The 14,996-nt window shown below is 37.3% G+C and overlaps 1 protein-coding gene across 2 annotated transcripts in view; it reads left to right on the top strand.

Annotated features, from left to right (window-relative positions):
* FAM184A (family with sequence similarity 184 member A) overlaps positions 1-14,996 on the top strand; it is a 70,413-nt gene that overhangs the window by 14,282 nt on the left and 41,135 nt on the right. For both annotated transcript variants that reach the window (XM_053939579.1, XM_053939581.1), the window contains exons 2-3: positions 10,538-11,392; positions 12,901-13,036. In XM_053939579.1, coding sequence (XP_053795554.1) covers positions 10,538-11,392; positions 12,901-13,036 — 991 coding nt within the window. The remainder of the gene's footprint in view (positions 1-10,537; positions 11,393-12,900; positions 13,037-14,996) is intronic.

Below are 14,996 nucleotides of genomic sequence, written 5' to 3' on the forward strand. Positions count from 1 at the left end.
ATGGACGTACTGGAGCAAGTCCAGCAAAAGGCCGGTATGTTGAGGGGACTGGGCCATCTGTCATACTGGGAGAGGCTGAGAGCTGCGACTGTTTAGCCTGGAGAAGGGAAGGCTCAGGGGGATCTTATGAATGTGTGTGTACACCAGATGGTGAGGAGTAAAGAGGACTGAGCAGGCATATTCTTAGTGGTGTCTCATGAAAACATAAGGCAATAGGCACAAACAAAAACATAAGAAAACACTTTTTTTTTTTACTGTGAGGATGGTCAGATGCTGGCACAGGCTTCCCACATATGTTGAGTTGTCATCTTCCTTGGAGACATTCAAAATCCACCTGAGCAAGGCCCAGCATAATCTGTTCTAGCTGACCCTGCTTTGCTCAGGGTCTAGGTTAGGCTAGGTAACCTCCATGGGTCTTCTGACCTCAGCCTTTCTATAATTCTGTATACATGGTGTTTCTATAATAGCTGCTGTGTTGAACCCGTAAGTTGTGAGTGTCAGATGTCAAAACTAATAGTCGTTACTGTGTAAATATTGAGATGTAGCTAGGAATTACAATTTTTTCAATTGCATGATTAGTACCTGTGGGTTACTGGAAAGTATCCCAGTAGGCCACTACAAACTTGTCCTATATTCATCTTGGGCTTGGCTTTGAAAATAAACTTGGACTCTCGACTGGTGACTGTGATACCTTCTGCTTTATGATTTTGCTTCTATAATTAATTTTTTTTTAACAGTGGAATTAGTGATAAGTCTTAGCATGAAGATGGATGTTACTTTTTTGGTTAAAATCTAGATTTTTTTTTTTTTTTCCAGAGGAAGGAAGAGAAATTGCTTCAAGGTAGTTTCTTTCTGGGAAACTAGCTCAAATTCTTCTGCAGTTATTAAAAATTCCATTATTCTGGTTGGCTTTTCCTTTATTTGTTCTGGAAACTTACTAAAATTTCCAGAGGTGATTTGTAGTTAATGCCTTTTAGAAAGGGGAAAGATGCTGTAGATAAAAATACTGTGTTGGTAGTATTGCAGTGTGTTTTTCACTAATATTTCTTTCCTGTGTAACTATATACTTGCTTGAAAGGCTCCATGCCTCTCCTTCCTTAAACAAGTCCGGAAAGTAGAAAATCAGTTATGAGCAAGCAGTGGATTTGTTTGTCAGTCTGCTTTTCAAAACACTGGTGAAGCTTTCTTCTTTGAGCCAATAGGGACTGAGTGGAATATTCTTATCTGCATGGTCTCATCTGCTGTGAGGAACCACTAGATACTCAAATTGCATAGAGTCTACAGAAATTCTTGAGGAAATTTAAACCCAAAATAGATCAGGCATTGAGAGGACAAGACTTTCAGGCAGAGAGAGTGCAAGAATTAACTTTGTTTTGGTGAGGAAGAGGAAACTGGGAAGAGCTTTTCTCTGGCTTGTCATAGAATACTGCTGGGGTTTTTTGGGAAAACTGAATACAGAAAAACCCTTTTGCTTAATGCTTTCATGAGCTCAACACTTGAGGACTTTTCAGTAAGAATGAATAGCATGTATGAGTGATAATGCTGACTATGCCTTGCTTTCAGGTTTACAAGCAAACTAAGAGGAAAAGAGATCATCTTTCTTTAGCGTCAACTTCATTTACAGTTATCCAGAAGTACTTGTGACATTTTCAGGTGATGGCACGCAGAAGTATTGCTTTTGATATCCTCTAGAGCAGATTTTGAAATGGAGAGGCTTCATTTTACTTTACATTTCTGCAGTTGTTGTTCGGTGTCTTTTCACTCCCGCTTTCCTTTTTCCCCCCTTGCCAAATAAAAGAAGAAACAAATCCCTTTCATTCTAAATATTTAAAGCCAGTTTCCAATATTAGTGGGTACTTCTACAAAAATTATGTTGTCCTAAAAAGTAGGACAACTCAGCTTGCATCCCCTTAGTTATTAAAAAGCTATGTGTTTCTAAGCCATGCATTGAAAAATCTAAAACCAGGCAATGACCAGACAGGTTTTCATTATAAAAATCTAGTGAAAAATAAAAATTTAAAAAATGACACTTCAGATGGTGAAAGTTAGTAAGGGGTTAGGTTTGAAGGTGAAATAGATTAAGATTTAAGAGGAAATTTTCAGTATTGAACTATAATGAAAGTTAGCTTGAATGATAAAGCAATAGAATAGATTTAGAAGGAAATGGGACAGTAATTTTTTAGAATTTGGATTATTTTGAGTGTTATGACTTATTCTATGTAGTACAGATAACTACATGACTTAAATATTTCTTTCTGATGAAAATACAGTAGGTGAAAGTACAGATTATGTGACTGTATGAAGGATAATTTAGCCCAGTTTAGCAAAAAAGGGAGACTTAAATTTAATTTATATCAATATAATTGCTTATGACTGGGTTAAACATTACTTATAGTGGCCTTTTCAAAAAAAAATAATTTTAGAACAAAATAGAAAAACTTAAGCTTTGCTTTTTGACAATAAATGGAATCAGCTGACTAATCTTACCTCTTTTATATGATTGGTTTTTTTCACTCCAAATTGAGATTCTCTAAGTGTGGGTCTTGTTACTGAAATATACTTTGCAGAAAACTTCAGCTTCTGTTCATGCTTTTAGGCTCTCATCACTTCAATGTCAGTGAATGTCATCCTTTAGGGCATTTGATCCTACTGAAGACAACCCACTTCCTCAGTGCCATCTCTCATATTTTGCACCAAAAGGCTGTTTTTCTTCTGTGAATGCTTTTTCAAGGAGCAATATGACTTTGCTTTTTGTTGAGAAAAGGAATAATTGGTGAATTAGAAAGTATATTTTCCCTCTAAAAATTACATAGAGTGAGAAAAATTCCTGAATGACATTGACTGGGAAAAAAATTCCAGCTTCATTAACTATGGCTTGACTGAGACCATTAGGATGTAGTTTGATGATACTAAATACAGAAATTGAAAAATGAAAGGTTGAACTTACTATGGCTCATAGGTGATTAAAGCAGATGGAAATATGTTATTTCTGTTTTCTCTGCAATATAGTTCTGAAACAAAGCTGATTATTTGGGATGAACAAATAATTTTTAAGTCCTAGTGCTGAAGAAGTCTTAGAGGCATTGTAAATAACTGTTGTATTTTGATAACATTTGTTATCAAAATGGAGATAGAGTAGAGCTCTCCTTAGCAGTTAAGCACGTTTGAAGTTTAGTACCACTGAACTTGATTTACAAGTATTGGTTGAGTTTAAAAGTAAGGATTGATTTCCAAGGAGCCATTAGAAAACATTTAAACTGTTTTCTGCTAGAATTTGTTCCCATTCTGATTAACTTTTGAAGCTGTTTCTAAACTATTTTCCCTCTTTCATAAGTCTTTCCTCAATGTATTCTTGTGTTGTATTGAAATCTACCATCATGAAAATATTTTTGATGTCATAATGAGATTGAAACTTACATTAAACTCTATTTTGACTTATTCTGCAAGTTGGTTTTACACTTTGGCACAGAAAGCAAACTTATGTGCAGCTAGCAAAATGAAATGTCTCAGTCACACAGGTAATAAGTATATTGCTTAGAAATCGCTCTGTTTGAGAACAGTGCAACATAAATGTACGGAACTGGATTGCTGAACCCTGTAAACTTACATAACTCCATTAGAGACAGCAATGCCAGTGTAGAACAGCTGAGCATTTCTCTCAGAAATAGATGTCATGTGGTAGCCAAGTGGGGGATTAAGTGCCAGGTCATACAAAGCACTAATGTGATGTCTCCCCTAATTTGGTTTATAGTAAAGAGTTGCACTTCACTTCTATCCAGCTGCTTCTTGTCTTTCTGTCAAGGTCTTCAAGTCTACATCTTTCCTCCTGGAAAAATTATTTCAGTTCTGGCATGTCCATATCATTCTGAGGTGTCTAGTGCATACCCAGCCCATCTCTCATAGTCTTGCGACATTATCTTGATATAGCTCTTCCCATTTAATTGCTAATTCTTATTTGTTTGACATCACAACTGCTTCTTTTGCGCCTGAATTTTTTGCCTCAGCTGAAGATACTCTGAAGGTTGTATCATGTTTCATAGGGGCATAAAGTCGTCAGTGCAGGGAAAGGTCTCCAAGATTGAGTCCAGCCTATGACCAAACACCATTTTGTCCACTAGACTACAGCACTAAGAGCCATGCCCAGCTGTTTCTCGAATACCTCTGGAGATGGTGACTCCACCATTTCCATGAGCAGCCCATTCCCATTCTTGACAACCCTCTCAGTGAGAAATTCCTCCTGATTTGGTGGTGCAGCATTGTATCTGTCTGTCACACTTTAACCAGGTCACGATTCTTTTAAATGCCTTTTTAAAGTGAACTGTATTTGTCCTCCTTTTCCCTGCTATTTTTTATTTTGATACATATTTGTAAGAGATATCTCCCCTTTTTCTTCCGCAGAAAATGGAGTACAGTTATTAAATTCCTTTGTTTCATTATTTATTGTGGGGAGGAAAATACCTCACTTTTCCCTTTTCTGCAGCACATCCAAAATAACCATGTAATGAAAAAAAAAAGTATTTTCTGCTAACCATATCAGGATGCCATCTGTCCCTGTATCCTGTATTATATTTACTCTTCTAAGTGGAATGGGTTTGCCCCCAAATATCTCTTTCTGTCACTCTCACATATGTACTGATGCCTATGTCAAATCCCCTTTTGTTCCCCTGTGGTCGTATTTCACTGGTGGACCCAGTCTTGGAAGAACTCAGCTGCTAGAATAGAAGGAGCAACAGGGCCTGATTGCCCACTTGACCTCTTGTCATGGGTGAGCTCCTTCTTGGTTTGCTACTGATTGCTAAAATCACTTGTAGGATCACATATTGTTGTGTCCTGGCCCTGAGGCTTTATGTTTAAACCACCCTTGACTGCCTGGCTTCTGAGCTTGTGAATTCCATTCTCATGTTGCTGTGCGGTGTATTGGGCTATCAAAAGAGGTGCAGGTAATGTGTTCCTCTTGTTGAATCTGATTACAGAGTGCTCTTTAGCTGTAGCTTTACCTGCTGCCATGATTTTTATTTGTGTTACCTGATTGATAAAAGCTATCCCTATTCCTGTATTTGGACTAAGTATATATTTCCAAGATAGGCTGTGGTAGCACAAAGCTCCTGATGAGCTCCCAGAAAGCCTTTCATTTGCTGTCTGGTACAACTCTAGGAGAAAGGCCGCAGTGAATAAATGACCTATTCAGCCACACTGACCATTCTGTCCATGTGTCAAGGCATGCTCTGCACCTCTTCTTTGAGTGGGACATCTCCTCCCCCACGATTAATTGGACTGTGGCATGCCTTTTTCTGATAATTAAATTTTAAGGTACAGGCACTGTAATAATTTATAAGCATGCTGAGCTGTAAATGCAAGCAGATACTTTAAACCAGTAGGATTTTCAGGCAATTCAAAAGAGTTAATATTTCAGTGTGGGCCATACACAAATAAACAAAACACAGGAAGGACTGTAACTCACATTAAATGTGATACAGATCTGTACTTGGTAGTTTTGAAAGTAGAAATGGATCATCAGCACATCAGATTACTGATACTTGAGGAGCAGATATTTAGGAGCATGAAGAAAGCTTCTCTAGGAGTATGGGCCCCTGTGAGGTTTTATACCTACTGTATATAGTATTAAACATCAGGAAAACTGAAAATAAAACATTATTTTTTTCTCTGTGTTTTATTCTCAGTGCAGATGTTGGTGAACAGTGCATGGCCTTGGACTTACCAGCAAAAGATCTTTCTAGATAAATGCGTGTTTTTTAAAATTGGAATTAAAAAAAAAGAAAGAAAGATGGGTATACATAGGTTTTGAGATTTTGATTTTTTATGTATACATGTTATAAGTGTCTGTCTACTTTTGTATGTAGTAACACATTTGTAAGATTGTACTCTGGAATTGTATTTAGCTTTTATGAAAGGCAGTTGTAAGTAGCTTTGAAGTACTTTGTTGTATCACTGTATTCTTATAATGTACTAAGGAGAAGAAATTTGTCCCGTAAAATAAACTTTTCCTGGGTGTTAAGTTGGGTATTTTATTTTGTCTTAAATTGATCATAATATGTAAATTTTAAATGCTGAAATTTAAATGTGTCTCATTTTTTGGACATTATTTGGTCAACTAGAAGAAAAGGGAAAAATTAATGCAATACCTATTGTACCAAAAAACATGTGATTGTTTTGGACTATCATAGAGGAAATATTTCTACATAAAATTAATTAATGATAACGCTTGCAATTTTTTTTAAGGTTTCTTATTGATTTTATAAACTGAACTTTTCTGTTTGCTGCACTTTTTACTGTTTCTCAGGATATGTTACTATTTCCTATGTGAAGTAATTCTAACCTACCCACAGAGAGCAAGGGTAGGTCAGGCTCATTGGTCCACATCTTATAAATGATTAGCAGGTTATGCACAAGCTTTCCTTGTTGGCACTGTACTTGTGTGGTTCATTCCAGAGATGGGCAGCATTGACAAAATCTGGAGATGCCTCTGGAGGCTCTAGTGTTTCAGACTGGTATTCAGGCAGCTGCACTCTGGGAGCATTGAGAACACAACAGTTCACCTGAACAAGGCTGAGCACAGTGCTCTGACCCAGGGACCTGCACATCAAGTCTGAAATTGAGGTTTACAAAAATGATGAGATTGCTGTTTGTGTAACATGTGTAGTGATGTTTTTTTCTTATAGGTATCAGCTCTTGTTTTGATGTAAAATTAGAGAAAATGAACCATGCACACTTTTTGGGGTATTTTCATAGAATCATAGACTATGGTTTTCTGTGCTGCAAAGTAATTTGCAGTCAATTCTAGTATTAAGGTGAATTACACATTTGTAATTAGAAAAGCATTCTATCCTGACTAAGTTGCATTTAAGAGCAGATGACCGAAGTGCAGCTGACCATGCAAGAGTTGGTCAGCTTTCCTAACCAGAACATCTGGTTTGGGGTAAAACATATTTCTCAGCCAAACTTCCATCTTTCAGTCACAAACAGTGTGGAACAGGAATTGTTGTTTGTGTTCCATGTAGCTCAAAACACCAATGCTAGCACAGGGACTGACTTGCTTCACCTTACCATATAGAACATAAATAAACAATCCAATAATTAGTGGCATAACCAAGGTTATTGCTGTTATTGGTACTACCTTACTCTGTTGTTGTTCTTCAGACCGATGCACACGGTATTTCAGTAGTTTGTCATTAATAATTCTGTTACTGTTTTGTATAAAAAGTATTAGCTGGCAATCTCGGTATCCTTATAGAGAGTATTGTTCTGTCTGTCCCTCTGAAATGATATGCTAACTGAAAATACAGTAAAGCATGATTTTTTTTTTTCCTGTCGTGTGATAAGAATTGCTATGTGCAGTTAGAGTTGAGATGGAAAAATATGAATTACTGAAATTAGCAGTTTAGGGTTCTTAGTATTATGAAGTTGTACTAAAAGAGCTGCAGGGACTTTTAAATCATTTTTAAAAGCATTTACAAGCATGCTTAGCAGGGGTTCATGCTCTCATTTAAAAACAGAGAGTGCAAAACTTGTTGTACCTCCAATGTTTGCAACCTTACTGCTTTTCAATTTTCAGAAACTTACTTGAGAAGGAGCTATTTATTTTAGCTAGAACTTTAAATGTATTCATTTGCTCCAAGGTACTTCAATTTCTGCTTGCATTTTATTGAAGTGCTGTTAAGTTGCTTTTGCTTGAGTTAGTACAGACCTTTTTCCCTGTGTTCCTATATTAATACAGTGGGTCAAATTCTCAAAGATAAAATCTGATACAGCTATTCAATTTCTTTAAAAATACTGAGGTTTATAGTAATTTGATGGAGCTGGAATTCAGGCTGCTCTAAGGCATATGTTATGATGAAACATTCAGTTGCATGCATTTTATTTTTACATTTCCCATAAGATACGAATGCCCTTCATTTAGGGAACGAGTTGTGCTTGAATTTGGATTGAATTTGTTGCTGTTCAGTTCTCTTAGTAAGGAGCAAGTCAATAATGAGAGTTTTAAGAATCCACATCTTCCGAATGTGGCATTGCACATGAATTTATTTTTCACTTGGCGTTTTCAGTGAGGTTTCCACTACTAAATCATAATACTCTTGAAAATTCTTTATGATTTATACTTTCTGCAGATCATAGTGCTGCATAAGTTGAGACTGGAACACTGCCTGAAGTGAAAAATACTATGGCATTTCTATGCACAAGGACAAGAGTCAAGGGCTGTTTTGAGTGTGGGTTTGACCTAGTGTTCTACAATTGCTTATTATTATTACCTGCTCCTAAGTGTGGGATTTATTTTTTTATAGTACCTTTTAAAATTACATTGTCCAATTTCTCTAACCAAATCTAAGACCTATTCATGCAAGATAGTGCACATAACATTTAGAAAAAACCCAAACCCTCTGTCTTCAAGTTATTTTTGATATGAACAAAGAAGTTGAATACTAGACACTATTAAACCAACAGGGAAACAAGCCTTTGGGATCCAGTAGCTGAGACTGTTTGTTGTTACCAGGAGGGAGGTAAAAGCTTTGTGATGAGAAGTTACTGTTGACATCACCAAAGACAGTAAGAATATAGAATACAGAAGGTTGAAACCTTAGGTGTAGGGCATTTCAATTATAGTTGTGATTTTGCTAATGAGATTGCATGCGGTTTAGTTGTCATTCTTGCAATGTTTTGGTAGAGTTTTGTGAGTCTCTGTACCATGAAACTCCTTCAAAATAGGAAATTTTATTTCTTTATCTGGGGAGGAAAAAAGCCAAAAGCGTCCTTGATACCTGCAGATATGTAAGTAGTAATAAAAACAAGTTGCCAAACCTATGGAAAACCTTTCTTTCCTCTTTCATTAAATAGCATGTACATATGTTAAAAAAAATGAATTAGAAGAAGTTAAAAGTGTTTTTTGTGATATTATTAAGTTAATTCCTTGCTATATAAAGATAAGTGAGGCTGGGGGTTTGGGTTTTATTACACCTAATGCTGCTTCAGAACTTTTTTTTTTTCAATTGTAATCTAAAGCCTATCCTTTTGGGATTTTGTGGCTCAGGTAACAGAATGGGGTAGGTTATTTCAGGCATAAAATTTAGCATAAATTTAGAGTAAAGAGGCATAAAATTTAGAATAAATATCTGGACTTTTATTCAAACAAACAAACAAAAGAACACCATGTCCAAATTCTTGAATCTGCTGTTTTACTTACAAGAACTCTTTTGAGCTTTGTAGCTCATCTGAACACTTGTCTGTAGACACTTTTCCTTAGTCTGAAGCATAGAGGCTTTTGCTTGGTGTCAGGGAAGCAATTCTGTGCCTTCTTCGTATTTCCCAGCTTTGAGGGCAAGTCAGTGCAACTTCCTCTGTTGCCTGGTTCTATGCTGATGGAGCACTGGTGTAGGTTTTATCCTCAGTTAAAAAATAAACCCCCCTGGTGCTTCTTTGTTGTTAATTTTTGTTGTTTCTTGTTAATTGTTAAGATACACAAGTTACACTGATCAGAAGACCTTTTTTTTTTTTTTTTTCCTTTTGTTCAGATGTGTTTTATAGCTCTGCTGCCTGTATATCTAGGAAGTATGGGGAGAATTGCTGGAGTTCTTGAAGCAAAAGATTGCATTTACCCCCCCTATTGCATGGATAGTTTATTCCCTGATACATACAGATACAGACACGCACACTTATCTGTATTTCCTAGTTAAAAACCAAGATGATGATCTACTGTGTTGTGGTGCAGTTGAAACATCCCTTAGGATATATCTGGTTATCTTAAAACTTTCATTGAATGCTGGTGGTTTTACTGCTTTCACAGCCTGCTTGAACTGCCTAGCTCCCTGGGCTCCCCAGATTGCTGGCTGCCCTGCCCTGAACTTTTCTGTTCAGCTGACTTGCTAGCTGGGAAATTGGTGAATTTATGTAGTGAGGGAGCCTTAGACCTTAGGATACACAGAGTGTTTACTAGATAAGCTGTCAAAAGTGAAATTTTATCTGGGCAGCCATCAAGATTACAATCCAAAATAACTAGTGCTTGCATTTTAGATGTTTCTGAAATGAAATATGTAAGAACATGTAGTGTTTGGAAAGGAGGGACTTGAGATGTGGTTTTTGTTCCAGTTTAATTTCTTATTGTGATATATACTCTGTGTGTTATTTTCCAACAGGAGACTTCTTACTTTTTTTTTTTTTAATCTGTGCTGTGAACTATTTTAAGTAAATTCAGGTTTTTTTTAAAAATGCATTTTTAAATGTGCTTTTTCCCCCCAGTGTATTTACAGCAACAACACAGCTATAAAGACAGAGATTTCATTAGGAAAATTAGGGGTTTAAGGAGAACAGAAAAACTAATCTAATCTGTAAGATGTATAAGAATATCGTGACTAATACTGCATTTATGCAGTTACATTCTTAATAACATTTGGTGTCTTATTTATGTGATGAAAACAAGCCAGATTGGTGGAGTAACTTTCAGAGTACCTTGGTATGTTTCTCGTTGGGATTTAACAGATAAACAGAATGTCTTTTCTTGTAGTATAATATTATTTCATGTTTGCAGGTAATATACGCTTTGAACACTAAAAATGATGAACATGAAGCAGCTATCCAAGCCCTTAAGGATGCTCATGAAGAAGAAATCCAACAAATTCTTGCAGAGACCAGAGAGAAGATCTTGCAGTATAAAAGTAAAGTGGCAGAAGAAATGGATCTCAAGAGAAAGATTCAGGTTTTAGAAGAGTCACTGGAAGACCACAAAAAGATGAAACATCAGGCCTTGACAGAATTTGAAGCATATAAGGATAGAGTTGAAGATATGCAGCTTTGTGCAGAAGCTCAGCATGTCCAACGTGTAGTGACCATGTCAAGGGAAGTAGAAGAGATCAGAAAGAAATTCGAGGAAAAGCTACGAAGTTTCATACAGTTGCAAGTACAGTATGAGAAGGACAAGCGTACAGCTCTGGAAGACTTAAAAGCTGCCCACAGGCTTGAAATTCAAGAACTTCTGAAGACTCATCAGAGTCAGAATGCTACTTTAAGTAAGGGGCAAGAGAAAATGGAGGAATTGCATAGACTGGAGCTGGAAGACTTGAACAATAAGGTTGAAGAGTTAAGACTGGAAAGAAAAAAGCTCATTGAGGATTATGAAGGCAAACTCAGCAAAGCACAGTCCTTCTATGAACATGAACTTGACTCTTTGAAAAGATCTCAGCTTTTTACAGCAGAAAGTCTACATGCCTGCAAAGAGAAAGAAGTGGAGCTAAGAAAAGAATTTCAGAACCAGGAAAGTATGTTACGGAAGAATCTGGGGAAGCTTAAAACTGAATTGCAAATGGTCCAGGATGAAGCTGCTAGTCTACGGGAAAAATGCCAAAAACTTCAGGTGGCTCTTGGTACTGCAGAAAACAATGTTCAGGTGAGACTGATGATACGTTGTTCCCAAGACTGTGAATTTTCTTTTCCTATAAAAACAGTGTTTCCATGTGGCTGTTATTGGAGTGTGTAAACTTAATTTTCTATCACTCATACGTGCTTGTCATCTTCTTCAAATTTTTTTCATTTACTTCTACTTTAAGCTTAATTGTTTAATTAACTATGTTTTCACAAATGACAACTGAAATACTGCACACTATTTCAGTGTGTTACTGGGTTTGGCTCAGGTAGAGTTAATTTTCTGTATAGGAGCTTGTGGGGTGCAGTGTTTTGGATTTGTTGGAAACAAATCCAAACATGTTGGAAACAGTGTTGGTAATTCAGGAATGGTTTGTTATTGCTGAGCTGTGCTTACACAGAGTCAAGGTCTTTTTGGCTTTTCACCTCACCCTTCCAATGAGGAGACTGGGGATGTACAGGGAGCTGGAATGGAGCACAGCCAGGACAGCTGACCCCAACTGAACACAGGGATATTCCATATTATATGATGTAATGCTCAGCATATAAATCTGGGGAAAGGAGGAAGGAGTGATGGTGTTTGCCTTCCCAAATCATAGTTATGCCTGATGGAGCCGTGCTTTCCTGGGGACGGCTGAATGTCTGTCTGCCCACGGGGAGTGGTGAATGAATTCCTTGTTTTACTTTGCTTTTATGTGTGTGGCTTTTATCTGGCAAACAGTCTTCATCTCAACCCATGAGTTTTCCCACTTCTACCCTTCCAATTCCCTTCCCTGTCCCACTTTGGCAGTAGTGAGCAAGTGGCAGTGTAATCCTTAGCTGTTTACCAGGTTAAACTCCAACACAGTTTTATTTAGTGTGTTGGGTTGACCCTGGCTGTGTGCCAAGTGCTCACCAAAGTTCTCTATCACCTTTCTCCTCAGCTGACCAAAGAGACTCCAGCGAGTTGACTGCACCACACAGCTTGGTGTCGTCAGTGAGCTTGCTGAGGGTGCACCTGATACTACTGCCCATGTTGCTGAGAAACATGCTAAAAAGTGCTGGTCCCAACAGTAACCCCCAGGAATGTTTGATATAAGTAATTGCCCAGCTCTCATTTTTAAGTATCTCCATGCATAGCTTAATTTGAGTCAGTAGTAAACACTCCGAGTTGCAATGAAGGACACTGAACTGCTGTGAACACATAATGCATTCTTTAATGTGAAAAGCTCTCAGATACCAGAAACCAGGATTCTAAAGTTGACCCCCAAACTTTGTGGACCATTTTATAGTTTGTTTTTTTATTATATCTTTTTGAATATTGTCACATTTTTCTTATGCATTACTGTCATGCCAGTATCTTGTTCTTCAAAAAGTATTTTTGAAACATTACATATAATACACAATTAATATGGCAATAATACTGCACTATTTCAGCTTTTGTGTGAATAAAACTTGTTTACTGAAAGGTCTCTTCTGTACCTTTTAACCTAATGCTCATTTAAATTGGCATGATTGTATATGATGGTAACAGGTATTATGTGTTTCTTCTAGGTTCTTCAAAAACAGCTAGATGATGTGAAGGAGGAGGAGATGTCGTTGTTAAGCAAACACAAAGAAGTGGAAAGTGAGCTTGCAGCTGCTAGAGAGCGCTTACAGCAGCAGGCCACTGATCTTGTTCTCAAAGCCAGTATGTATGTCAGTAACTTAATCTGGAAACAAACTTCATCCTTTTATTCTAGCCTTTCCTTTTTCTGTCAACCCTCATGCAGGTTTAGAGTGCCTAAAGATTGTTTAATGCTTTCCATAGAATTTTCCAACAAGTTTTGGGTTTTTTTAAACTTTTTTGCTATCATGTGCATTGTACTTAAATTTCCTTTTTTGTGTATTCATTTGTCCAAATGCTGTCTTTTGGCATGTACATATCTTCCAGGCCTTGAAACTGCACTTAGAACAGTTCTGCTCTGTATCTGTTCTCCATGTAGTAACTGAGATATGCTTCCTGTTCTTCCACCTTTTTTCAGTTGTGTTTTCTTTTTGCTGATGCTGTGGTTCTTTCCTTTATACCTACTGTCAGAAGATTTGCAGCTTACTGAATAATAAATCCTTTAAAGCTTTCTCTGTAGCTGCTTTCCTTGCTCCTTTGTAGTTGCTGTCATGTGGAAAGGCACAAAAAATAGCTTAAGATCTTACTGTACACATGCAGGTTTCTTTTCCCACTTTGGCATTGTCTCCCTAATGTACTCAGTAGTAGGCATGGGCCGCAGTACTTGAACTTGGACAGCTATACAATAGGTGGGGTTCTAGGGCTTAAAAAGGGGCCCCTGGCTTATCTTTGGCCCTGTTGAATTAGACCAATTATAGCAATTCCTGATTGTTTTCCACACAAATTAGCACAAGACCAGGAGTAGTCTAACCTGTACGTTGGAACAATATAGTGACCATCAGGAGCTCAAAACTGTGAGATCCTATTAGATCAAACAGCTAAAAGGAATAGGCTTACTGCTGAGAGTATGTAAAATGGGCATCTCACCCTCCAAACGGTGTTTTGTGAGGCAGTCATAGAAAAATTCATGACTGTATGAGAGCCCTGTTTTCATACACTTCAAAGCCGTTGCTTCTTCAGTCCTTAGGCGGAAGCATGGGAGGGTTTCACCAGGCCACCCCAAATAAATACCCAGGCTGTTTTTCAGTATTACTGATGGCATTGAGACAGCTAGCCTGTGATTGAGGCCAGCCCTGGTGTCCTCTGGCACTGGGGTTTTCAGCTTTACCAGAAGTCCCAGTGTGTTTTGTGCTGTTGCCAAGCTCAGTGGCACTCTTTGTTTTACAGTGCATCGTTGTGCAAAAAGAACCATGATCCCTGTTTGCAGTGGTGCCACCAAGCCATTGCTATGTTGGGTAGTTGGTTGTCAGCCTGTTTGGAAATGGTTTCTGACACTGGCCCACTGCCATCTCCTTGATTTACAGCTCACACTGTCAAAAATCCTTCTCAAAGAAACTGAATTTTCATACTCAATTACCATAAAGAATGTTTACTCATCGTATTGCAATTTTAGAACAGTCTTTGGGGCATTTAAAATGCTCTTCTTCCATTTATCCTGAGATTCCCAACTTGTAAGGAAAGTGCTGCATTTCATATCTTTTTTGTAGAGCATGAGGAATGGGAAACCTGTCTTCTATTTGGTATTGCTAGGACAAAAGCTCTAGGTCAGTGTCTGTGTGTGCTTACAATGAAATATGTATGATGTACTTATATGACAAACTGAAAATTCTCTTACTATTATTATTGCTAGATTATAAAATTTTGGGTTGGAAAATACCTTTCTTAAATGGCTGAACTTTTGAAATAAGGATTTTTAAAAAATGTTACAGAGCCTAAGCATACCCATTGTCTTAAGTCTTCCTCTTCAGTTTTCAGTTTTACAAACAAAAATGTCTAAATAAGTTTTAGAATTCTCCAGAGCTTAATACAATTAGAGGTGTGCATTTTTAATGAAATTACTATTAATTTTGAGGCATTTTAAATTTCCTAATTTTATTATATAACTCATAGCTCTTCCCTTCACATCTGTGTCCACAGGCAACAGTTTCCTTTTTGGCACATCTTGCTTTTTACAACAAATGGAAATTAATCGTGAGGCTCAGTG

This window comes from Vidua chalybeata, chromosome 3 (assembly GCF_026979565.1).
Source record: "Vidua chalybeata isolate OUT-0048 chromosome 3, bVidCha1 merged haplotype, whole genome shotgun sequence".
Classification (NCBI taxonomy): Eukaryota; Metazoa; Chordata; class Aves; order Passeriformes; family Viduidae; genus Vidua; species Vidua chalybeata.